We start from the raw sequence: 26,391 nt of genomic DNA on the forward strand, positions 1-26,391 counted from the left end.
GAGTACTTAACTATCGGCCACTAACGTCACTGCTCAACAAAATCAGGAGCGGTGATGACAGATTCCTAGCATAAAATGACCTGCTGTGACAGTCCTGAGGCAATATCATAAGAACAAACTCACATGAACGTCTGATATCTAGTTATATGTGGATTTGGGACTTTTAAAACTTTCGAATATGAAAGATACAAAGAAGCCTGAGTTCACCTTAACTCTCTAAAGCTTCTGACTCACCCTTGTTTGTGCAACAGGTCATTTAAAAAGAACACAACTGAAAGACTTAGCTCCAGTCTTGGTAGGATTTGGGGATCCGGTCCTATTTTCCCATCACTGCTGTTGAGCAAAGTTTCAAAGAGCCGACTGGGTACTCTCACCTGTGCCCCTGGTCCGGGGAGCCCATGCATCCTCAGGGCCTGCACGGCCTGGTCTCGTTCCAGGGTCACGGCCTTCAGCACCACCTCCTGCTCCCGTAGCACCTGCTCTGTCTCCTGCAGCTTGGCAGCAACCTGGGAAAAACGCTGGGACTCAGTCCCTGTGTGGATGACCGGGCAGCTCCCATGCCTGCTGAGGCTCCAATGGCACACATAGGTGGGAGATGCTCAGAGCACCAGGCTCCCCACTGTGGCCAGGCTGCCAAACCCTTCCTGCCCATGCACACCCCAGGCTGCCCTTGCAGGCCAGCGGGGATCATGCAGCGCTACTCAAACCACGCAGCTGGTCAGCTACAGAAACAGCTTATGCAAGAAAGTCAAGGCGGATGGACAGGCGGGGTGCATTTTTATTACTCTAATTTATTACTCTAATTACTCAGTGAGGTTTAGTGTTTTCAAATTTAAAGAACCATTTGGTAAGAACCAGACCCGTCCTGCCCAACCCCACCTCTGCAGAGACACCAAGAAGGCCCCAGGCCCTGGTGGCCGCACACACCTGACTTTTTGCCGTGGTCAGACCCTGAATCAGGGCCTCTGACTTTTGGATCTGGTCCCTTTCAATGTCATCACAGCGGCGCTGCCAGTCCAGGCCCAACTGCACCTGATCACGCTCCAGGCTCCGCTCCCTTTCCACTGCCAGGGACAGCTGTTGCTTGTACCTAAGGACACGTCCAACCGCCCAGCATTAATGCTTCCTGAGGTCCCTTCCACAGGAAAAGCAGAGGCACGATGGGAAAGGCAGGGCTGCCGCTGTCCCTCCTGCTCTCGCATGGCCTGCGCTGGGCTGACATGCTCCCGAGCTCCTGTGGATGGGCACACAGGGACGCCCAATACAAAGACGAGCAGGCGCCAAGGATGCCCAGATGCCGGAGAAAACCCAACACCATGGATGAGGGTGATGCCCACAAAACCAGAAGAACCAGCATGCAGGGAGAGGGAGGAAAGCAACAACCTTAAAAGATCATAAACGCGGTTATGCACAAAGGAACGGAGCTATGAAAGCAAACAAGCAGACCAGGGTGGACCCAGCCATGGGGTGGGCAGGGCTGGGAGAGCCCCCGGAGCAAGTGCAGAGCAGGGTGGACCCAGCCACGGGGCGGGCGGGGATGGGAGAGCCCCCCGAGCAAGTGCAAAGGGACAGAGGGGTGGGAACGCAGGAACCCGGGGGCTTCCTCCAGAAAACCAGCGCATAGATGAGAATGGAAGGAGGAAACCACCCAGGATGTAAAGGGGCAGGTCCACCAGGACAGAGCAAACGCCAGCCTTCAGAGAGCTCTAGAGACCCCACATGCACACGGTAAGGGGAAACGTTATAGTATGAAGGACGAAAGAAGAGTCTACAAGGAAAAAAGAACAAGAATTGGACTGGGACTAGGCTTTACACCAGCAACTCTGGGACAGAAGGCCATGGGGCCACACACTGGGGGCAGAATTCCAGGCTGTGGGTGATCCTGTGAGGGGGGAGAGGTCCCTCCTGTCCCAGGCAGCGACACAGAGATGGTGGCATGGCTCTGTGTGAGACTGGAGGGAGACTCTCCTGCTGGCCTCATTGCACCGGTAAACTTCAGGGAGTTCGAATGATAGCAATTGAGCCACCGTGTTGTGAGAGGGTCCCTGGAGGGGCTGCGTGGCCAGGACTGAGGACGCCGTTAGGGTGCAGAGTGACCCTGGCTGTCAGACAGTGAGGGAATGGAGGCCTTGGCCCCACAGCTGGAGGGACTGAATTCTGCCAACAGCTGGGTGAGTCTGGAAGGGACCCTGGGCCTCCAAGGAGAGGCAGGCCTGGCCATCATTGATTCCAGCCTGGAGAGACCCTGAGCCGGGAATGGCTGAGCCCTGCCCAGGCCCTGGCCCCAGAACCTGAGATAATAAATGGGTGTTTAAAGCAGCTAAGCTGCTAAGTTTGTGGTAATTTATACACAATGTGTTCTTGTTTTGTTTAATTATTTTTAGGTTTTTTTTGGATACAGAGTCTTGCTCTGTCACCCAGGCTGGAGTGCAGTGGCGTGATGTTGGCTTAGTACAGCCTCCACCTCCTGGGCTCAAGTGGTCCTCCTGCCTCAGCCTCTTGAGTAGCTTGGACTACAGGTGCATACCACCACGCCTAGCTAATTTTTTGTATTTTTAGTAGAGACGGGGTTTCACCGTGTTAGCCAGGATGGTCTCGATCTCCTGACCTCGTGATCCGCCCGCCTCGGCCTCCCAAAGTGCTGGGATTACAGGCGTGAGCCACTGGGCCCAGCCCCACAGATACATTTTTAAATCCCTGTAACTGCAAAAATAAATAAATCTTTAACACGACACAGCAGCTGTCACCATGCCTATCTTCCCACTTTAAACAACTGGGACACTGGGCAGAAAATGGGGCACGGCTTTCACAGAGTCAACGATGAACACACGAGCGGTGCTGGGCTGAGGCCCCTCAGAGAAGGTCCTCTCGAGATGGGCCCACTCGCCGCCCGGCTTCTCTCCACGGGCCATTCCGGATCCCCGCAGGGACGGCAAACCACGCAGAGCACGGTGGTCTTGCTGTGACGAGGAGATGAAGGTTGGAGTTTGGAGAAGCTGAAGTGGCTGAAATGGGCTTTATGAGGCAGAGGGGCAGAGAGGAGGGGATCCTGGGATCTGTGCAGGGATCCCCCAGAAGCTGTGGCTGACAGCCACATGCAAATACACAGGAGAAGCCAACACGGGCTGGGCCAAGAGCAACTCGTGGGAACGAAGCAGCCAGCAGGGGGCTCCACGTGCGCTGATTCCCAGAGCTCGTCAGGGCGGCCGGCGGAGCATCCTTGGAGCTCTCGCTCCAGGGCACGCAGTGGGGTCTGGGAGTCATGATGCTGAGTCAGCCCTGGTGAAAAGGCTTCTCTAAACCTGCCCCACCTGCCCTCACACTGATTTTAAACAAGTCTCAAATGGGTCAAGCTGCCATGTAAATACTTAACTGCAGCCAAACAAAAAACAGCACAGCCAAAACCAGACGCTCGCCAACATCATATTCACCATGTCTGACATCCAGTGAAAACTTACCAGATGGGCAAGGAAGTAGAAAAAAATGTAGCTCTCTCCAGTAGAAAAATCAGCCCATAGAAACAGACTCAGAAATAAAGATATGATGGAATTAGCAGATAAATACATTTAAGCAGCTATTACAAATAAGTTCAGAGATTTAAAGGCAACCGTGCACATAATGAGGAGAGAAATTAAATGTATAAAAAAGTCTAAATATTGTAATATGTGCTGTTTTCTTTCAGTGAATGGAAGAGTTTAACGAAGAAGGAACATTGGAATCAAGAGTTGAGAACATAAGCCAGGCGGGGTGGCTCACGCCTGTCATCCTAGCACTTTGGGAGGCCAAGGCAGGTGGATCACCTGAAGTCAGGAGTTCAAGACCAGCCTGGCCATCATGGTGAAACCCTGTCTCTACTAAAAATACAAAAATTAGCTGGGCGTGGTGGCGCATGCCTGTAATCCCAGCTACTCTAGAGGCTGACACAGGAGAACTGCTTGTACCCAGGAGGTGGAGGTTGTAGTGAGCTGAGATTGCGCCACTGCACTCCAGCCTGGGTGACAGAGACTCCATCTCAAAAAAAAAGAAAAAAAGTTGAGAACGTTATCACAGCATGTTTTTTTTCTATTGCGTTAGTTCATATTATGAGGGTTTTCTACATACACAAGTAATAGGTAAATCTAAGTGTGCTTTCTTGAAGATACATGATGTTTTATTTCAGTCAATGGAAGTATTTAACAACAAAAAAAAAGAATGCTGGAGGGAAGAGCTAAGAACGTTATTACAACATGTTTCTTTCAGCATTGGTACTTTTCCTTTTTTTTTTTTTTGAGACCCAGTCTCGCTCTGTTGCCCAGGCTGAAGTGCAGTAGCACCATCTCGGCTCACTGCAGCCTCCGCCTCCTGGGTTCAAGTGATTCTCCTGCCTCAGCCCCCCGAGTAGCTGGGATTACAGGTGTGTGACACCACACCGGGATAATTTTTGTATTTTTAGTAGAGATGGGGTTTTACCACGTTGTCCAGGCTGGTCTCAAACTCCTGACCTCAGGTGATCTGCCAGCCTTGGCCTCCCAAAGTGCTGGGATTATAGATGTGAGCCACCGCGCCTGACCCACCAAACATTTATTTATATTTTATTTTTTATTTGTTTATTCATTTTTTTGAGACAGAATCTCACTCTGCTGCCCAGGCTGGAATGCAGTGGCACGATCTGGGCTCACCACAACCTCCGCCTCCTGGGTTCAAGTGATTCTCCCACCTCAGCCTCTGGAGTATCTGGGACTACAGGCGTGAGCCACCATGCCCGGCTAATTTTTGTATTTTTAGTAGAGACGGGGTTTTACCATGTTGGCCAGGCTGGTCTCGAACTCCTGACCTCAAGTGATCTGCCAGCCTTGGCCTCCCAAAGTGCTGGGATGACAGGTGTGAGCCATCACACCCGGCCCACCAAACACTTTTAAACCATCAGAACTCACTCACTATCATAAGCACAGCATCGGGGAAACCGCCCCCATGAGCCAATCACCTCCCATCAGGGTCCTCCCTTGACACATGGGGATTACAATTTGAGATTAGATTTGGGGGGGGACATAGAGCCAAATGATATCATACAGCATACACATTCATCAAAATTCATCAAGTGTAGAGTTAAAATGGATGAGTTTAGCATATGTATTCTGTAATAAAGTTGACTTGAATGTGTATGGGAAATAGAATGCTATCTTTGTTCAAGGAAGTGTTCACCCCAACGGATAAGAAACACATGAGGACATGAACAATCAGACAAGACAGACGAGGAGATTCTTTGTTTTTGTTTTCCTTTTTGCAGAGATGGGGTCTCACTATGTTAACCAGGCTGGTCTCCAACTCCTGGGTTCCAGCAATCGTCCTGCTTCTGCCTCCCTAAGTGCTGGGATTATAGGTGTGAGCCACCACGCTTGGCAAGAGGAGATTCTTAGTGCAGGATCAAGCAGGAGCACCTTTATGGCTCTTATTACAGACTGAGAAACACCATCCTCTGGCCATGCTCCCTCCAGCAGGCGGCCCCTTCTGCATGTCTTCCCACACCACCCCTGCGTGGCCAGACATTCTGTCTGTCTTGTTCACTGTCTTTCTCCCCCAAGAAAATGTGAGGCCAGGGACTCGATCTGTTCAGTTTTGAATCCTTAGTACCTACAACAGCACCTGCCCATAGGAGACCCTCAATGGAAACATCTGCCTGGGGACAGTTACCTTTCAATATCCTGCTGGGATCGGGCCACCTGTGCCTTGAGCTTCACCTCTTCTTCCTGCAGAGTCTGAATCTGAAGGTCTCTGGAGACCATCTCCTTAGATAGTTGAGCAATTTGAGCATCCCAGGCAGATTTTACAGTTGATGCATCTTCACGAAGTCTAAACATAGAAGGGAAACTATGTAGATGTGGTTCTCACTCACTAAAGTTGTCTCTTACACAGCACCCCCCAGCAAATACACACGCACACGCGCGCGCGCGCACACACACACACACACACACACACACAGCTCTCGAGCTGAAACTTCCTGGCCTAGATGATGAAGATGGTTCCGCACAGGAAGAATTAAGCATCCGTCCACCCAACTACCTCCATGCATGCATGCATCCCACCAACCCAGATTCCAGCTAAGCTCCTGCAGCACACCAGGCCATGTGCCAGGTTCTTGGTGGGCGGAAGGTGAGGCATGACATGCCTCCCATGCCCACAGAGGCCACAGTCATGAGGTAGCAACACCTCTGACCAAGTCACCCTCATGTCCTCGCCATACCTAGCACAGCACCCCACGTGCAGAGACATTCAGCGCATTTTCAAGTTGCATGGTAAAATAAGGTTCTACAGAACCCACTAAATAACCTTAATAGCAGGACGCCTCTGGGAGAATTACCCAAAATTGAATAAATTTCCAAGAAAATGTTCGGGACAATATCTAGAGCTGTTAACTCAGGTAGCCACAGTACTAACCTAGGCAAGATGATACCTGCCCACTTGCATGGGCGTAGCCCTGTTTCCCTAAGAGATGGGAAGACGGCCCACAAGAGCAACTGTAGCATCACACACGACAGACCTTCAGATGCTCCTGTGCTGATGAACTTCCAACTGACAGTGAGAAGCAGAGGGTGAGCTGGCTGCCCCCACAGAGGCCACCCCTTGTCACGAGGGGTTAAACCTAGCATGAGTGGTGCACTCAAGCCTGGTATTATATAGAATGGAAAACAAGCCACCCTGCCAACAGTTTTGGACACATATTTTAGGACAGCTGAAAAGAGACACCATCAAAGGCATCAACGTTTCCAGCCATCTCTGGCAATGTGGGCTGACACAGAATGTGTGTTTGGACTCCTTCCACGCTTTGCGTGGGTACTGAAGAAACAGACTCACCCACGGCCTCTGTGCTCTGGGAAGCAGCTTTATCCCTGGAGCATGAGCCATCTAATTATGAGGGCCGGCCCCACTCCCAGCATCAGGATGGTGATGTGACTCTGCCTGGGGCCTCCTGGACAGTCTCCCCTGATGCACAGTCTCAGGTGTAGATCAATGGGCACGGCTGCTGAGCCCTCACTGCAGGGACAGAGGACACCACGGCCACGAGTGGGAGTGCACTGCTCACCACAAGAGCGTAAACGCTTTTTGTGAGAAGCCAAGGTGGGAGGATCACCTGAGCCCAGGAGGTCGAGGCTCCAGTGAGCCATGATCGCACTGCTGCTCTCCAGTCTTCTCTTTCTTCTGCGTAATGGGATGGTTAAAATAAAAAAGAAGGCTGGGCATGGTGGCTCATGCCTGTAATGCCAGCACTTTTGGAGGCCGAGGCAGGCAGACTGCTTGAGGTCCCAGAGCTCGAAACCAGCCTGGGCAACATGACTAAACCCTGTCTCTACTCAAAATACAAAAATTAGCCGGGTGTTGTGGCACGCACTTGTAGTCCCAGCTACCTGGGAGGCTGAGGGGGGTGGATCACCTGAGCCCAGGAGGTGTAGGCTGCGGTGAACCGAGATCATGCCACTGCACTCCAGCCTGGGTGACAGAGTGAGACCTTGTCACAAAAAAAAAAAAGGAAGAAAAAAATGCTTTCCTGTTAATCCTACAGGTTTTCTCTGTAGTTCCAAACTCCAAACCAGCACAAAACTGCTGAAAAACCTATTAAGAACTACAAAGCTGGCCAGGCACGGTGGCTCATGCCTATAATCCCAGCACTTTGGGAGGCTGAGATGGGAGGATCACTTAAGTCCAGGAGTTTGAGACCATCCTGGGCAACATGGGGAGACCCCATCTCTACTTCATTTTAAGAAAGAAAAAAAGGAACTGAAATAAATACGGCTGTCACTTATTTCTATTTTTTTAATTAAAAAATTATTTTTTTAGAGACAGAGTCTTGCTCTGCCTCCTGAGTAGCTAGGACTATAGCTGAGTGCCACCGTACCTGTCTAACTTTTCTTTGGGTAGACATAGGGTCTTGTTTCGTTGCCCAGGCTCAAGTGATCCTCCTGCCTCAGCCTCCCAAAGTGCTGGGATTAGAGGTGTGAGCCACTGTGCCTAGCCGAGGTCATCATTTAATGCCAGCTCATACTTGGGATCATGGGATCCGAATGATAGCTGAACTCTCCAGAAGTAAAAGAGGAAAGATACAAGCTTTAGAATGTAGAAGTCTGTTTCTTACTGCCAAAATAATACTGCATATGTGTAGTAATAATTCTCAATGAGCAAAGAGTATTTACAGACAGAAAACGAAAAGACATTCAAGAACAACATTTAGCTTAAGACTGCAATGGGGGGCCAAGGTTAGGCACACAGGACTGGTGAGGCCCAGTCACCTCGGCCGCACTACATGGAAAATGGAAGCACCTGCGGCCCCTCTCACCCCGTATACCGACCACAGAGGTCGCCCCGCACACCGACCGCAGAGGTCGCCCCGCACACCGACCGCAGAGGCTTTAGGTGCCTCCCATGCATGGCGTCTTCAACCACTCTGCTTGAATCTGACTGATCAAACAACAAAACAGCATGCTGAATCTAGAGAAACTATCCTGAATAAGCCCTTAACTTCCTGGTACTGTGTAGTTCTAAGAGCCATTTCCCCCTTAAACAGAAATACAATTTGTCAGAGAATTCTCTATCGGTGGTGGCTCATGCCTATAATCCCAGCACTTTGGGAGGTCAGTGTGGGAGGATCACTTGGGTCCAGGAGTTGGAAACCAGTTTAGGCAACATGGAGAAACCTCGTTTCTACAAAAAATACAAAAATTAGGTGAGCATGGTGGTGCACACCTGTGGTTCCAGCTACTGCGGAGGCTGAGGCGGGAGGATCACTTGAGCCCATGAGGTCAAGGCTACAGCAAGCCGTGATGGCACCACTGCACTCCAGCCTAGACAACAGAGTAAGACCCTGTCTCAAAAAAAGAAAAAGAGGCCGGGGGCAGTGGCTCACACCTGTAATCCCAGCACTTTGGGAGGCCGAGGCAGGGGGATCACAAAGTCAGGAGATGGAGACCATCTTGGCCAATGTGGTGAAACCCCGTCTCTACTAAAATACAAAAAATTAGCCGGGCATAGTGGTATATGCCCATAATGCCAGCTACTTGGGAGGCTGAGGCAGGAGAATCGCTTGAACCCGGGAAGTGGAGGTTGCGGTGAGCCAAGATTGCACCACTGCACTCCAGCCTCGGTAACAGAGCCAGACTCCATCTCAAAAAAAAAAAAAAAAAAAAGTCAAGATGAAAGAAAAGAAAAAGAAGAAATAAAGGAGGAAAATGGTTACAATAGTAAATTTTATGTTATGTGTATTTTACCACAATTTAAAAATTCAGAGAAAAGGAAAAAATTCTGACACATGTTAAAATGTGGACAAACTTTGAGGACATTATGCCAAGTGAAATAAGCGAGTCCCAAATGGACAAATACTGCATGATTCCAACTTACAGGAGGTCCCCAGCCCAGTCACATCCATAGAATCAGCAAGTAGAATGGAGGTGGCCGGGGCTGGTGGGGCTCGGGGGGAGCTGGCAGGGGTCGGGGGGGCACTGGCGGGGGTCGGGGGGCACTGGTGGGGCTCGGGGGGGAGCTGGCGGGGGTCGGGAGTGCTGACAGGGGTCGGGGGTCACTGGCAGGGCTCGGCGTGGGGGAAGCTGGCAGGGGTTGCGGGGGGTGCTGGCGGGGGTCGGGGGGAGCCGGCGGGGCTCGGCGTGGGGGGAGCTGGCGGGGGTTGCGGGGGGAGCTGGCAGGAGTGGGGCAGGGAGTTGGCGGGGCTGGGGGGAGCTGGCAGGGGTTGGCTGGGGAGCTGGCGGGGGTGGGGGAGGCGTTGGTGTGTAATGGGAAGATGGAAAGTTCTGGAGATGACAGTGGTGATGGTTTTACAACAACGTGAATGTGCCTAATGCCACTGCCACTGATCTGTACACTAAGAAATGGCTAAAATGGCTAATTTTATGTTATGCATATCTTACTATAAATAGATGAATGCACACACACATAGAAACTACACAATTTCAAAAATAAAGAAAAGGCAAAAAAAAAAAAAGAGTGGTTAAGAAAAGTGACTGAGAGCTACAGAAGCCACTCCGTCTGCTGCCTGGCCCCCTTTCCTGTGGTCTGGCACCAGTGGGCCCAGGTCAGCACAGCCACGGCCGTCCCTGCCCTCACCCTCTGGGTGGAGCCAAGCACACACTCACTGGTCAATGGCAGCGTCCTTCTCCTTGGCGGTGTCAGCCTGTCTCCACTCTGCCCTGCGGAGCTGCGCCTCGAGGGTCTCGCAGTGGGCCTGCAGCTCCAGAACCCTGGTCTGCAGCTCCTGCAGCTGCTCCACGTGGGCTCCCTTCACCGCCACCAGCACCGCATCCTTCTCCCTGGCCAGACGGTCGAGCTCCTCATGCCTGAAACACAGTGAGTGTCCCATGGCACTCACCCAGCCCCCAACACCCAGGCCCCAGATCCTCTTTGGAGGCGTTCATTGCCCTGTCTCGTGCACAGGTGCTGCTGTATGTCTGCCTCAAGGCTTCGCAGCAGCCACCTGGCCACCTGTTCCTCATTCCTCGCAGGTGAACATGGACCAAGCCACTTTTCGATGCCAGCCCCTGGCCTGCCCTCCAGAGCCCACAGCCCCCTGGAGAAGGACACCAAAAGGAGGTGCATAGAGCACAGTTTGATCTGATCAACCTGCGAAAGGAGGTGCATAGAGCACGGTTTGATCCGATCAACCTGCGAAAGCAAAAAAAGGTAGATGCACACTGCCTTGTATCCTGGCAGCCAGCCAGGTCTACGGAGCCACACCGCACCCCACCTATTGATTTTCCAATTAGAGGCAAAGTCTTGCTGTGTTGCCCAGCCTGGCCTTGAACTCAAGCAATCCTCTCACCTCAGCTTCCCAGGTAATTGGGCTTATAGGCCACACCACTTTGCCTGGCAAAAAGATTTTACTTTAAAAATATTATGTTAGCAGCCAGGCACAGTGGATCATGCCTGTAACCGAAGCACTTTAGGAAGCCAAGGCAGGTGGATAGCTTGAGCCCAGGAGTTGAAGACCACCAGCCTGGGCAATATGGCAAAACACCCTCTACAAAAAAATACAAAAATTAGCCTTTACGGTGGCGGGTGCCCATAGTCCCATTTACTCGGGAGGCTGAGGTGGGAGGACCACTGGAGCGTGGGAGGTCGAGGCTGCAGTGAGGCGTGATGGTGCCACTGCACTCCAGCCTGAGTGACACAGTGAGACCCTGTCTCAAAAACAAACCACATTAGCAACAGTATTAAATAAATAAAAATTTTAAAAAGAAGATTTACATGTTGATTTCCTACCCTCTGAGCATATTAGGTTCTACTAAGTAGAGTGCTATCAGGTATATGTAATGTTATGTAAGCCATCTCGGTGAAGTCTTTGATCTAACCCTACTGGGACTGAGAGAGTGAACAGCTCTGCTGACTGGGTTTCAGACCCCTTGGCAAGGCCAACCCCAGCTCTCTGCTTCCACCAAGTTGGAGAAGCTCATTCAATTATGAGCTGATGGATGATTTAAAATTATTCCTGGCTGGGCGCAGTGGCTCATCCCTGTAATCCCAGCACTTTAGGAGGCCAAGGAGGGTGGATCGCTTGAGGTCAGGAGTTCGAGACCAGCCTGGCCAACATGGTGAAACTCAGTCTCCACTAAAAAAAATACAAAAATTAGCCGGGCGTGGTGGCGCATCCCTGTGATCCCAGCTACTCGGGAGGCTGAGGCAGGAGAATCGCTCGAACCCGGGAGGCAGAGGTTGCAGTGACCCGAGATCGCACCACCAGCCTGACCAACATGGAGAAACTGTCTCTACTAAAAATACAAAAATTAGCCGGGCGTGGTGGCATGCGCCTGTAATCCCAGCTACTGGGGAGGCCGAGGCAGGAGAATCACTTGAACCCAGGAGGCGGAGGTTGCAGTGAGCCGAGATTGCGCCACTGCACTCCAGCCTGGGTGATAAGAGTGAAACTCTGTCTCAAATTTAAAAAAAAAAAATGATGAGACACTAGTCATCTCCGTGTGAGCAGTTTGTCTCTCCAGTAAATTGCATATCCCAGTATAGAGTGACTTCTCAAGGTTCTTCATATCCCAGCATAGAGTGACTTCTCAAGGTTCTTACCTATTTCTCATTGTGTTTAGTGTAATACTGTAAACCTTCAATAACACCATGGGACCTATGCAAAGGTCCACCAGTGATGCTGGAAGTGAGCAGAGGAAAGTCATGCATTTGCAAGACAGGTCTGCAGCTGCTGGCCATTCTAAAACACATTAATCCAGTCTGGGTGTGGTGGCTCACCCCTGTAATCGCAGCACTTTGGGAGGCCGAGGTGCGTGGACCACTTGAGGACAAGAGTTTGAGACCAGCCTGGCCAGCATGGCGAACTCCATCTCTGCTAAAAATACAAAAATTAGCCAGGTGTAGTGGTGCATGCCTGTACTCCCAGCTACTTGGGAGGCTGAGGCATGAGAATCACTTGAACTCAAGAGGCAGAGGTTGCAGCGAGCTGAGATTGCACCACTGCACCATCTGCCTGGGCAACAGAGCGAGACTCTGTCTCAAAAAAAAAAAAAAAAAAAAGTTCTTTTGATAATGGACAATGCCTCTTGCCACCCAGAACCCATGAGTTCAACAGCAAGGTGTTGACGTTGTCTGCTTGCTCCCAGACATAATGCCTCTAATTCAACCTTTATGAGAGGCCATATGGACCTTAAGGCTCACTACACATGGCGCTCTTTGGAAAGGATGTCAATGCTGTGGCCGAAAACCCCCCAGAAAGAAGAACATCCTGAAAGCCTGGCAGGCTTCCACCACTGAAGCCATTGTTGCTATAGAAAAAGCCACGGAAGCCATCCAGCCCAAATAATAAATTCCTGATGAAGAAAGCTGTGTCTAGATGTCGTGCCTGACTTCACAGGATGTCCAATGGTGCCAATCAAGTAAATCATGAGTTGTAATACGGCAAAAAATAAAAATAAAAAATAAAAAATAAAAAAAAAAGGTCAGGGTGCGGGGTGAAGGATTTCACAGCATGGATCTTGGAGAAACCCCAGAGCTGACCCCACAGCAGAGGAATGAACGGGAGATAACTCAATGGGGATGAGTGCTTCCAAACCGGCGCCAGATGATGAGGAAACAGATGTAGAAGAAGCAGTGCCAGAAAAGAAACTGGCATCAGACAGACACTCCTGCAGAAGGGCTCCCATCACTCACGCCTGCCTTGACTTTTTACCACGTGGAACTGCCTATGACGTGGGCACTGAGACTCAAGTGTTAAAGCGGGATTGGCACCGTATAGAAACATTTTTAGAGGAAGGAAAAAGTAAAAAAGTCAAATGGAATTACAATGTGTTTCTGTCAAGTTACACCAAGGGTACCTGCCTCTCCTGCCCTCCCTTCCACCTCCTCCATCTCTGCCACTCCAGAGACAGCCCATCCTCTGCCTCCTCCTCAACCTCCTCAATGTGAAGATGATGAGGATGAAGAGCTATAAGATGATCTGCTTCCACTTAACAAACAGTAAACATATTTTCTAAGATTTTTTTTTTAAGACAGGGTCTCACTTTGTCACCCAGGGTAGAGTGCTGTGGCACCACCTCGGCTCACTACAGGCTCCACATCCCAGATTCAAGTGATCCTCCTGCCTCAACACTCCAAGTAGCTGGGACTACAGGCGTGAGCTGTCACACCTGGCTAATTTTTTGTATTTTTTGTAGAGAAGGGATTTTGCTATGTTGCCTAGGCTGGTCTTGAACTCCAGAGCTGAAGCAATCCACCTGCCTCGGCCTCCCAAAGTACTAGGATTATAGGTGTAGGCCACCATGCCCAACCCAATTCTACTTTTTTATGACTTTTTTTTTTTTTTTGAAACAGAGTCTCACTCTGTCGCCCAGGCTGGAGTGCAGTGGCGCGGTCTCGGCTCAGTGAAACATCCACCTCCCAAGTTCAAGTGATTCCCCTGCCTCAGCCTGCCAAGTAGCTGGGATTACAGGCGTGCACCACCACGCCCGGCTAATTTTGTATTTTTCGTAGAGACGGGGTTTCACCATGTTGGTCAGGCTGGTCTCAAACTCCTGACCTCAAGTGATCCCCCTGACTCAGCCTCCCAAAGTGCTGTGTGATTATCTTAATGACATTTTCTTTCCTCTAGCTAGCATCACTTTAAGAATCAGCATAGGATACACACAACATGCCCAACGTGTGTTAATGAACTGTGTTATCAGTAAGGCTTCTGGTCAACAGTAGGTTCTTAGTAGTTAAGTTTTTGGGGAGTGAAAAGTTATATGTGAATTTTTGACCTCATGGGGCTAGATGCCCCTAACCCCCTCACTGTTTAAGCATCAACTGTATTTCAGTTTATGATTTTGAAAAATGCCAGGTGTAGACTTAAAAACACACGAAGAGAAACAGTGTTTGTCCAGCTTCATCATGGCCACACGGTGCAGCTAAGCAAGCAGTCCTGCACCACTGCCATCTGCACTGTGTCGGTTTGGGCTCGACTCTGCCTCGGTTTCCTCATCTAGGTAGCGAACCCTGATGGGTGCCCTCACAATGCGAGCCAGCTGAGGGCACAACCCTCTCTCACTGCCACCAGTAGGGTCTGCACAGCAGGCTGGAAAGCAGCTTCCCACTGCAGATCTGATTAGAAACAGCACAGACAGTGTCCTTGAAGTTCTTCTGGATTTATACAACTGCACAAATATCACGTCAATAAAAAATGCAAGAAAAATCGCCTGAGTCACTGTCCATCGCCGTTGTATTACACAGTGTCTTTTTGTATTTTTAGTAGAGATGGGGTTTCACTGTTGGTCAGGGTGGTCTCGAATTCCTGACCTCAAGTGATCCACCCACCTCGGCCTCCCAACATTCTGGGATTACAGGCCTGAGCCACCGCGCCCAGCCAGGTGTTAAAAATTTTGTGTTTTGTTTTGTTTTGTTTTTGAGACAGGGTCTCATTCTATGGCCCAGGCTGGAGTACAGTGGCACAATCATGGCTCACTGCAGCCTCAATCTCCCAGGCTCACATGATCTTCCTACTGCACCTAGTCCAAGTTCTACGTTTTACAGCACTAAGAAATCTAAACATCACTGAGAAAGTCCAGAGCATAAACAGAAATCCAAAGCAAGGCTGGGTGTGGCGGCTCATGCCTATAATCGCAGCACTTTGGGAGGCCAAGGAGGTGGGCGGGTCATTTGAGGCTAAGAGTTCAAGACCAGCCTGGCCAACATGGTGAGACCCTGTCTCTACTAAAAATACAAAAATTAGCCAGGCATGGTTGTGCACGCCTATAGTACCAGCTATTTGGGAGGCTGAGACACGAGAATTGTTTGAACCCGGGAGGGGAGGATGCAGTGAGCCAAGATCACACCACGGCAATCCAGCCTGGGCACAGAGCAAGACCCTGTCAAAAAAAAAAAAAAAAAAAAGAAAGCAAGAAAGCAAGAAAGCAAGCAAGCAAGAAAGAAAGGAAGAAAAAGAAAGAGAAAGAAATCCAAAGCAGCGGGCTCCCAGGTCCGATCCCCGGAGTGGGACCCTCTGCTCCCTGGGCCATCAGCACAATGGTTCCACTTCCCTCCTCTCCTGGGGCCACTGACATGCTGCATGATGTTGGGAGCCGAAACACTCACTTCCTCTTAAATGTTTCCTCTTCCTTCTTCCTGGTTAGCTGCACAGAGTGAAGTTTATCCTCTAAATCCTTTACCCTGAAAGAAACAAATATTCATGGAAGGAGCAAGTGAGATGAAAGCAAAGACCAGCCTGGAATGAGCAGAAAAGGTAGAATCCCCCAGACTCCAGTCCCGGCCTGCGAGGCTGCCACAGAGCACGCCTCGGGAGACGAAGGACTCGCGCACCGGGCGCGGCTCATGGCCTCCAGGTCCTGGAGCTCCCCGGCTCGGCTCTGGAGCTTCCTCTCCAGCTCGGCGTTGGTGGCCTCTGCCCTCTGCAGGCTCTCTGCAGCCTTTGCCCCGGCTTCCTTCAGAGCCTCCAGCTCTTTGTGCAGTAGTTTAACCTTTGAATGATAAAAATGAGTTCAAAATGAGGTGATAATTAGAAGACACTGAGGCATTAGGGGTACATACTGCTGTTTTATCAGGATTGGGAGGGAGAAGAAAAATGAAAATTCAAGAAGCAGTAAAACAGTGAGAATGTCCTAACACAACTCAAACGAGACTCAATGACTTTTTTTTTTTTTCTTTTTGGAGACAGAGTCTTGCTCTGTTGCCCAGGCTGGAGTGCAATGGCGTGATCTCGGCTCACTGCAACCTCCCCCTCCTGGGTTCAAGCAATTCTCCTGCCTTAGCCTCACGAGTAGCTGGGATTACAGGCACCCACCACCACACCCAGCTAATTTTTGTATTTTTAGTAGAGACAGGGTTCCCCATGTTGGCCAGGCTGGTCTCAAACTCCTGACCTCAGGTGATCCACCCGCCTCAGCCTCCCAATGTGCTGGGATTACAGGTGTGAGCCACCGTGCCCGGCCTTCCTTGACCCCCTGGCAGCACTCAGTACCCCACCAAAATCAGTCTATTAGGGTGCCCCATACATGTCCAAGCCCAACAGACCAATTTAACTGCACTTCATTTCTTAGCACATAATTTGAAAGTTATTTAAATAAGGAAATTAAACACAAAGCCAGGGGTCTACGAAGGGGCTCAGTGCTGAGCAAGCCACTCACGTCCCAGCTGCACACTGAGCTCTTCGGTACCTTCCTGGGCCTGTTTCCCAGCCTGTAAGCCACGGGTGGTGACGATGGCTGCTGCACCCAAGCCTGCTGACATGAGGACTGGGCTGCGCCCGGCATGGGCAGGCATCGAGACTCAGCTCTTGCTTTTCCTACTGATCTGTGCACCGTGATGCCCACCACGGGCAGGTGTCCAGGGCTGTGACCAAATCACACAGCAGATGCAGGCGGAGGTGAAGTGGCACCCGGTGCCCACCTTTGATGGGAGTGCCCACCCTGCCATGGGGCACAGGGCATCCACATGGCCCACCTGCTCGCTGGGCTTGAACTCCTGGGCCCAAGGGATCCTCTTGCCTTGGCCTCCCAAAGTGCTGAGATGACAGGTGTGAGCCACCACACCTGACCAAGGAAAAACCAAAAAACCTTCACGACCCAAGGGTGCCCCCAGTTACCTTAAGCTCCCGGGACAAGGCTGTGTTGCTCATGTTGTCAGCCTGCAGACGGAATTCGTGCTCCCTCTTCCGCATTTTCGATTCAAACTCCAGCAGCAGTTCCTGGAACAAACAGGTTTCATGATGAAAGAACAGTGGGAACCCAGCAAAGACCCCCACCCACGTCCTGGGAGGTGGGATCCAGAGGTGAGCAGGACACAGTGTTTAACAGAGAAGGACCACACACACTGTCCAGGAGAGAAGCTGGGGTCAGGGACACTGATAACAGCACTCTGGGAGGCCGAGGCGGGAGGATCGCTTGAGCCCAGGAATTCAAGACCAGCCTGGGCAACACAGTGAGGCCCAGTCGCTATAGAAAAAAAAAAAGAAAAGAAAAAGAAAAATCCTTATCTCCATTGAGTCAATTCTACCTCTGACAATAACAAACACCAAGATCTTCCAAAACAAGACAAGAAATCAGAGCAAAGGAAACCATGAAACTGACAAGCACGTAAGACCCTAGCTTAGTAACTAAAAGGCTGAGATGCCGGCAGTAGAACAGAGCTTCCCGACAGCCAGTGCCAGCATCCCAGAGCCCACACAGGATCGGACTGCCCAGAACCACACCGGATGTGTGCCGCCCAAATTTCCCCTAGTAACCAAAGCTGCCACGTTAAAACGTCACGTTTCCTTCTTTCCAGAGACAAGGATACTATCTGAACATGATAAAAAATCCATGTTCCCAACGTCTGAGATGGCTCTCCCTGAACGAGCCCTGCTGAGTCTGAGAAATTCGGCGTGGACAGCCTGGGAAGTCAGCCATAGTCACGGCCCAGCCAGAAACTCTGACAAGCATGGCTGCGCCCTGCCAACTACAACCAGCCTCAAATCGCCACTGTCCCCAAATGCTGCCAAGAGCCCCCCACCTGCTGGGCAGGACCACCCACAGCTGGATCCTCCTCAAACTCCTTCTTTGGAAGTGACTTTGGAGCCACCTGAGGAAGCCTCACTACTTAGAAAAGTCACCACTGGTCTCTTACTGACCACGGATTTTAGACGCTGGCTTCATGCCTAAAGAACTCCGGCTGTTCTCAAACTCACCCACAATTGACAAAGCTCTTTGGTCTCTGAGAATTCCAAGAGAAAGTCCCCTGCAGGCTGTTTCAGAAGCAGCCTCAGGGGCCTGTGAACAACGGGAGTGAGCTCAGCACTTCCGGGGACAACTGGACAGTCCACACGAGGGCCCATCATGACGTGAGCGTGGCCTCCTTCTCTGCTGACCTGACTGTGGCAAATTAGTGACACACTGGCCTATCCTACTATGACCAAGCTCCCAACATCCGACAGGACCAGAGAGGGGACCCTGTCACACCTGCACAAAGCCCTTCATCACTGCTGCACCTGCACAGACGCAGCCCCTTATGACACCCCCATAGACACAGCTTCTAGTAACACTTACACCTACCTGCATAGACAGAGCCATTTATTACACCTGCACCTGCAGAGACGCAGCCCCTCATCACACCTGCACCTTCACAGAAGAAGCCCCTCAGGACACCTGCAGAGACGCAGCCCCTCATGACTCCTGCACCTGCAGAGACGCAGCCCCTCGTGACTCCTGCAGACGCAGCCCCTCGTGACTCCTGCAGACGCAGCCCCTCGTGACTCCTGCAGACGCAGCCCCTCATGACTCCTGCAGAGACGCAGCCCCTCGTGACACCTGCACCTGCAGAGACGCAGCCCCTCATGACACCTGCACCTGCACAGGCACAGCCCCTCATCACACGTAAACCTGCAGAGACGCAGCCCCTTATGACACCCCCATAGACACAGCTTCTAGTAACACACCTACCTGCATAGACAGAGCCATTTATTACACCTGCACCTGCAGAGACGCAGCCCCTCATCACACCTGCACCTTCACAGAAGAAGCCCCTCAGGACACCTGCAGAGACGCAGCCCCTCATGACTCCTGCACCTGCAGAGACGCAGCCCTTCGTGACTCCTGCAGAGACACAGTCCCTCATGACTCCTGCACCTGCAGAGACGCAGCCCCTCGTGACTCCTGCACCTGCAGAGACGCAGCCCCTCATGACACCTGCACCTGCACAGGCACAGCCCCTCGTGACTCCTGCACCTGCAGAGACGCAGCCCCTTGTGACTCCTGCAGAGACGCAGCCCCTCATGACACCTGCACCTGCAGAGACGCAGCCCCTCATGACACCTGCACCTGCACAGGCACAGCCCCTCATCACACGTAAACCTGCAGAGATGCAGCCCCTTGTCACATATGCACACAGTGGCAGCATCTCTGACTGTGGTCTCTAGATATAAATCTATAGGATGTCTTTCAACAAAACCCCAGCACAGCTGAGTCTCTTGGAGGTGTAGGCTGAGTTTCCAGAACACTGAGGAGAAATTCGGTGACTGCCACTTTTCAGTTGAAGCATCTGTTTTTAAACTTACCATAATTGAATTCCAAATTCTTTTCTATAGTAAATAATTCATGTTTTTAAAATTATACCTGTCTAAAAATAAATTTAAAAGTTTCATCATTTCTGAGGTGTGCTGGTTAATTCCATGTGTCAAATGACTGGGCTACGGGCTGCCCGGATAGCTGGTAAAAAATTATTTCTGGGAGTGTCTGCAAGTGTGTTTCCAGAAGAGACTAGCCCTACTCCTGTGGATGGGCATCATTCAACCCACTGAGGGCCTGAATAGAACGAAATGCAAGGAAGGGTGAACTCGCTCTCTCTGCTTGAGCTGAGACACTCGCCTTCTCCTGCCCTTGGACATTGGGCTCCTGCATCTTGGGCCTTCAGAGCTGGACCAGGACTCACATCAGTGGCTCCCTGGTGCTCAGGCCTTTGCCCCTGGGCTGAATTACACCACCAGCTTCCCAGGTTTTCCAGCTTGCAGATGACAAACTGTGGGACTTCATGGCCTCCGTAACTGCACGAGTGAATTCCTACAATTTATTTCCTATATATCTACACGTCTCCTATTGCCTGTTTCCCTGGAGAACCCTGACTAATCCATGAGGAAAGGAAACAAGGAAACACTGTGGAGGTGGCTGCATGTAGACATCCCATCCTGTTTCCCTGCAGACCATCCCAGAGTGGCATCTGCCCCAAAGACCCCATTTTACTCCCAAGGAGAATGCAGGCAATGAACCAAATGGTTGTCTTTTCCTCAGCCCTATATGATTTCAGTTTCACAGTGGGCAGGCAGGGAAAGCACCCAGGAAGGGGCTGACCCAGAGGCTCTACCTGTCTCTGCAGAGCAAGCTCACCGTCGAGCTCCTCAAGTTTTCTCTCCAGTGTCCATTTTAGATTTTCATACTGTTCCCGGTGGTGGTCAATCTCACCATTCTTGTCACTATGGTAATAAAACAGCATTAAGAAAAGCCATACCAAATATTCAGCAAAGGTAATACATTTTCAAGGTGCACTTGACATGTGAAAGTTGGTGCTTTGCTTTTATGAAGGGGTGGCTTCAGCAGGACCCACGGGGTAGCAGAACTTCCAGCCCCACCTGGACCAGCATGCTACACCCATCTATAAAAGAGGAAATTAAATAGGGCCCAGAGTCTCACAACATGAAACCCAAAATGTCCAGGATACAATAAAAAAAAAAATCTGACAACCAAAAACCGGAAAGATCTGACCAGGCCCAGTGGCTCACGCCTGTAAACCCAGCACTTTGGGAGGCCGAGGTGGGCGGATCACAAGGTCAGGAGATCGAGAGCATCCTGGCTAACACGGTGAAACCCCGTCTCTACAAAAAAATACAAAAAAAAATTAGCCGGGCGTGGTGGCGGGCACCTGTAGTCCCAGCTACTCGGGAGGCTGAGGCAGGAGAATGGCGTGAACCCGGGAGGCAGAGCTTGCAGTGAGCCGAGATGGCGCCACTGCACTCCAGCCTGGGCAACAGAGCGAGACTCCGTCTCAAAAAAAAAAAAGAAAAAGGAAAAAAAAGAAAAAGGAAAAAAAAGAAAGATCTGAGCTTGAAGGAGAAAAGACAATAGGTAGATGCCAACACCAAGATGACACAGATGCTGGAATTCTTCAACAAGGAAGCTACAGCAGTCATTATAAAAGCGCTTCAAGTAATCTAGTAAAGCAAATGGAAAAACAAATCTCAGCAAAGAAAAAGCTATAGCAGGCTGGGTGTGGTGGCTCACGCCTGTAATTCCAGCGCTTTGGGAGGCCAAGGCAGGTGGATCACCTGGGGTCAGGAGTTCAAGACCAGCCTGGCCAACATGGTGAAACCCCATCTCCACTAAAAATACAAAAATTAGCCGGGCATGGTGGCACACACCTGTAATGACAGCTCCTCGGGAGGCTGAGGCAGGAGAACCCCTTGAACCCCGGAGGCAGAGGTTGCAGTGATCCGAGATCGCGCCACTGCACTCCAGCCTGGGCGACAGAGCAAGACTCTGTCTCAAAAAAAAAAAAAAAAAAAAAAGAGTGTGAGACTGAAAAAGTACCTGAACATGGCTGAAAACATCCCAGGTTTGGAGAGAAGAATGAGCAAAAGACTTGAAGAGACACCTCACAACATAACGTAAAGCACTTTTAAAAGGATGCTCTAAACACTCTGGAAAGCGGCTATGAGAAAGTCAGCACCCGCATGGCGGGCAAGTGGGCCTCAGCTGTCCAAGCACTGCACGCATCTGCACGGACTCGGCACCCAGACGAGGTGCAGGCTGAGCACCAGCCTTCATGCTGGGGACGGGAGCTTCCAGACACCCTCCCTCCACTCAGGGAGAAGCTGACCTCCAGCTCAACTCTCTCTTTCCCTGGACCCTGGGCAGGTGGCACACGGGTGTCTACCACATTAGCAAGCAGCACTGCATGGGTCAAATGACTGCTGACTGGCACTTTTTATCCACGCCGCGAGATGCGATAGAGAGAGGGACCATCAACACTGTGGGCTTCCCAGAAGACGGTGGCGCTCAGGGTACATCTGCTGCAGGGACTGCAGACGCGATCCCTGCGGGCTGTTACAGGAGATACTGGCTGCACAATACCGGTTGGGGCTTCTGAGCCAGAGGGGCACCACACCCACCAATGTGGGTCTCCTCTCCTTGCACCTGACCTGCCGCAGAAGGTCTCTCTGCTGGACCGGAGGACCTGGTGTGGTCCTGTTGGCCCGTTCACACCCATCTGAGACCCTTCTGAGCAAACCGGCCCAACACACACAACAGAGGGTAGCTGGTCAGTTAAAAGGGCGTGGCAGAACCCAGCGCACTGACACGAAGGACAGACACCACAAATGGATCAGGAAGTGCTGGACGCACATTTCGGAGCAGTGTGCGCAGGTGGCTCTATTTGGGGCCTGGAGATGACACAACAGATTGCCCGTGGCGGCTTTCACTTCGCCATTCCACCACAGTATCTTCTCTGAGAAATGACTTTCTATTATAAGAATAGTTTACTCCTGCGGCTTTAAAAAGTGCTTTAAAAAGCTGCTTATGGCCAGGCGCGGTGGCTCACGTCTATAATCCCAGCACTTCAGGAGGCCAAGGCCAGTGGATCACCTGAGGTCAGGAGTTCAAGACCAGCCTGGGCAACATGGCAAAACCCCGTCTCTACTAAAAATACAAAAGAAAAAAAAATTAGCCGGGCGTGGTGGTGGGCACCTATAGTCCCAGCTACGTGGGAGGCTGAGGCAGGAGAATCACTTGAACCCGGGAGATGGAGGTTGCAGCGAGCCGAGATCACGCCACTGCGATCCAGCCTGGACAACACAGCGAAACTGTCTCAAAAAAAAAGAAAAGAAAAAAAATGCTGCTTATGTTAGAAGAATACATACAACATAAAAAAAGTACCCAGGATCCCGTTAAGTGTAAACAGAGCATGCAGCCGGCTCTCCTAACGTCTGTACACACGCATCACACAGGAAGGGCCTCTGTTAATGTGCTATGATGAACCTGCGGTACTTCTGAAGTGGGGGATGGAAGAGCTTGTCAGAGAAGCCTGTCCTCCTTCCTTCCTTCCTGTCTCCTCAAACTCTCCACAGCATGGCTGGGTGAGTGGAGCTGAGGGGATACCAGGCATGTGGGTGAGTTCCAGGGGCCCCACCACAGGCCCCACAACAAAGGCTTTAGGTTTTTATGTCGACTTGCCTTAAGTCAGCTCATTTAGTTTTGAAATTACTACAGACTTCCATTAAAATCATTATAAATTCAAATATGTATTAATATAGATTTATAATTAATGAAATAAATTCCAAATATTAAAACCAATCTCCATTAATTTCAGAGTTATATCAGAACCCAGAAAAAGACAGTCAGGGCATTCCTGGATCCATCCACATTAACTCAACAAACACATGTTCAGAGGCCACGAGGCACTCGGCCACTCAGACAGACCAGCTCCCGTGGCCTGGAATCAGCAGCGGGAGGAGGGGCAGTGAGAGTGGGCAGTGCTCGGGCAGCACAGCGGAGCAGGAGGCATGTGGGGGCCTCTGTCAGGCACTGCACGGGAGGGTGCGTCAGTCGGTGGCTCACCTGTGGACGCGCTCCAGCTCCAGGCGATGCTCCTGGCATGCCAGCTGCTGCTGCTGCTGCAGCTCCTCCACCTTCCTGGCCTCTCTGGCTAGCGCCTGCCTCAGCTTAGCCGCCTCTATCTTGAGCTCGCTCACCTCTGCCCGCCTGGCCTCCTCCCACTCCCTGGCCTGGGCGAAGGTGGCATCATAGCGCTCCAGCTCGAGGTCCCGCTCCTCCAGCACCTGAAGGTTGTAGACAAAGTCCTCCTGCAGGCACCGCAGTTTCCCCTGCGCCTCCTCCAGCTGGCTCCGTGTGTCCTGCAGAGCCGCCTCCTGCAGCTGGGTGCGGTGTGCCTGCAGCGCCCTCCACTCCTCCTCCTTGCGAAGCAGCAGCTCATTCAGGGCCGGCTCTGAGCCCAGTGGCAGCATGGTGGCCGCTGCAGTAAAGAGAAATCAGGTTCAGGGTGCACCATGAGGGGCCCTAATTTTCCTACCACAGTACCTACCTCACATTCCCTATCAACAGTTACCACGGCCGGGCACGGTGGCTCACACCTGTAATCCCAGCCCTTTGGGAGGCCGAGGCAGGCGGATCACCTGAGGTCAGGAGTTCAAGACCAGCCTGGCCAACATGGCAAAAACCTGTCTCTACTAAAAATACAAAAATTAGGCCGGGTGCAGTGGCTCACGCCTGTAATCCCAGCACTTTGGGAGGCCCAGGTGGATGGATCACTTGAGGTCAGGAGATCAAGACCAGCCTGGCTAACATGGTGAAACCCCGTCTCTACTAAAAATACAAAAAATTAGCCTGCTGTGGTGGCACGTGCCTGTAGTCCCAGCTACTCGGGAGGCTGAGGCAGGAGAATCGCTTGAACCCAGGAGGTAGAGGTTGCACACCAGCCTGGGTGACAGAGCAAGACTCTCTCTCAAAACAAAATAAACAAACAAAAAAGGCCAGGCATGGTGGCTCACTCCTGTAATCCCAGCCCTTTGGGAGGCCGAAGTGGGTGGGTCACCTGAGGTCAGGAGTTTGAGACCAGCCTGGCCAACATGGTGAAACCCCGTCTCTACTAAAAATATAAAAATTAGCCATGCATGGTGGCGCATGCCTGTGATCTCAGCTACTCGGGAGGCTGAGGCAGGAGGATCACTTGAACCCAGGAAGTGGAGGTTGCAGTGAGCAGAGATCGCACCATTGCACTCCAGCCTGGGCGACACTAAGACTCTTTTCTCCAAAAAATTTAAAAAAGAAATTAAAAAAAAGAAATCCAGGGGAAGTAGAGGAAGGGAAGATGGGAAACATGGTTTGTCCAGCTATAAGAGCTAGGTTCTATAAAATAGCTTCAACGCAGCACTCTGTCCATTTCACAGCTGAGAAAACTAAGGCTGCTAAGTGGCTACGTGAGGACTGACAGCAGGTCAGTCCCTCAGAACCAGTGCCCCTTCCCACCCAACGCCCTGCTCCTGGAAGATTCACCACCTGATATGGTTTGGATATTTATCCCTGCCCAAACCTTTGTGGAATTGTAATCCCCAACGGGGGAGCTGGGGCCTGGTGGCAGGTGTTTGGATCATGTGGGTGGACCCCTCGTGGCTTGGTGCCGTCCTCGTGACAGTGAGTTCTGGGGAGATTTGGTCATTTCAAAGTGTGTGGTGACAATGAGTTCTAGTGAGACGTGGCATCTCTCCGCCACTCACACTCCCCTCTTGCTTTGTGCCTGCTCCTCCTTCACCTTCCGCCATGAGTAAAAGTTTCCTGAGGCCTCCCCAGAAGCGGGTGCCAACACTGTGCTTCCTGTACAGCCAGGAGAACCGTGAGCCAATTAATCTTTCTTTATAAATTACCCAGCGTCAGGTATTTCTTTCTAGCAATGTGAGAATGGTCTAATATACCATCCAAGAGTACATTCTTTTGTTCTTTTATTTGTTCATCATGGACTGATATTTTGGTAAAACTATAAAAATAAAGTGCTACAAAAAATAAAATTTAAAAACAAAAATCACAAAAACCAACAAGCTGGGCACAGTAGCTCTCGCCTGTGATCCCAACATTTTCCGAGGCTGAGGTGGGTGGGTCAAACTCAGGAGTTCCAGGCTGCACTGAGTGGTCTAGTAAAAGATAAAGGTTCTTCTGGCTGGTCCTGGCTGCCCCCAACCCTTCAGAGGTCCAAGTATGAGCTCGATCTGGACACAGAAATCCCCCACAACTCTTCTCTGGTATCCACACAGGGGCACTGCATGGCCTAAAAGGGCCACACCCAGGTGGGGGACAAGCACAAACTTCCGGCCCGGTGGGACATGGCCGGGGTGCTGCTGCCAGAGCAGGAAAAAGCCCCAGCCTGTCTTAGGGTACCTCTGTATCTCCGGGCACCTCTGCATCTCGGGGCACAGCAATGGTTGTACAAAGTCCCAACTCCCAGAGGGAGCAGGTACAAGGGCACAGCCAGGCTGAGCACCGGCTGTGATGAAGCACAAGGAGGAGGTGGGTAAGGGGCTGCAAGACCCGTGGGCCCCTCCAGAAAGGGCTGGTCAGCAGGGCACACCCGCTGGGGGCACGAGGGCTCCCTGGGGGTCCTGAGACGGCGCTTCTCTGACGAGGCTCTGGAGCAAAGACGGTCTCCTCCATCCCACATGCTTCCTGCGATGCAACCCCCGCGCCCAGCACCCTAGGACCATCACGCCACCTGGACCACCTCAGCCTGGCTCCTCCAAGCTGCTGCGTGCCCACCCATTGCCAGAGCTAACAGGGTCCCTACCGACCATCTCAGCACTCTCCCACACTCCTGTTCCTCGTCTCCCTCAGCTCCTATAGCGGCCCCACCGTCCACCCCGTGTAATGATCCTTGACCTCTTGC

The 26,391-nt window shown here is 51.4% G+C and overlaps 1 protein-coding gene across 7 annotated transcripts in view; it reads right to left on the reverse strand.

Annotated features, from left to right (window-relative positions):
- CCDC57 (coiled-coil domain containing 57) overlaps nucleotides 1–26,391 on the reverse strand; it is a 114,134-nt gene that overhangs the window by 79,022 nt on the left and 8,721 nt on the right. For all 7 annotated transcript variants that reach the window (XR_010110741.1, XR_010110742.1, XM_063599504.1 and 4 more), the window contains exons 3-11: nucleotides 23,559–23,973; nucleotides 20,314–20,422; nucleotides 17,066–17,167; nucleotides 15,784–15,941; nucleotides 15,559–15,633; nucleotides 10,116–10,316; nucleotides 5,671–5,829; nucleotides 928–1,090; nucleotides 375–506 (exon numbers count right to left, since the gene is read on the reverse strand). Coding sequence is in view for 5 of the 7 variants with exons in the window: in XM_063599504.1 (XP_063455574.1) it covers nucleotides 375–506; nucleotides 928–1,090; nucleotides 5,671–5,829; nucleotides 10,116–10,316; nucleotides 15,559–15,633; nucleotides 15,784–15,941; nucleotides 17,066–17,167; nucleotides 20,314–20,422; nucleotides 23,559–23,973 (1,514 nt within the window). In the remaining 2 variants the exon portion in view is untranslated. The remainder of the gene's footprint in view (nucleotides 1–374; nucleotides 507–927; nucleotides 1,091–5,670; nucleotides 5,830–10,115; nucleotides 10,317–15,558; nucleotides 15,634–15,783; nucleotides 15,942–17,065; nucleotides 17,168–20,313; nucleotides 20,423–23,558; nucleotides 23,974–26,391) is intronic.

This window comes from Pan paniscus, chromosome 19 (genome assembly GCF_029289425.2).
Source record: "Pan paniscus chromosome 19, NHGRI_mPanPan1-v2.0_pri, whole genome shotgun sequence".
In the NCBI taxonomy this organism is placed as follows: domain Eukaryota; kingdom Metazoa; phylum Chordata; class Mammalia; order Primates; family Hominidae; genus Pan; species Pan paniscus.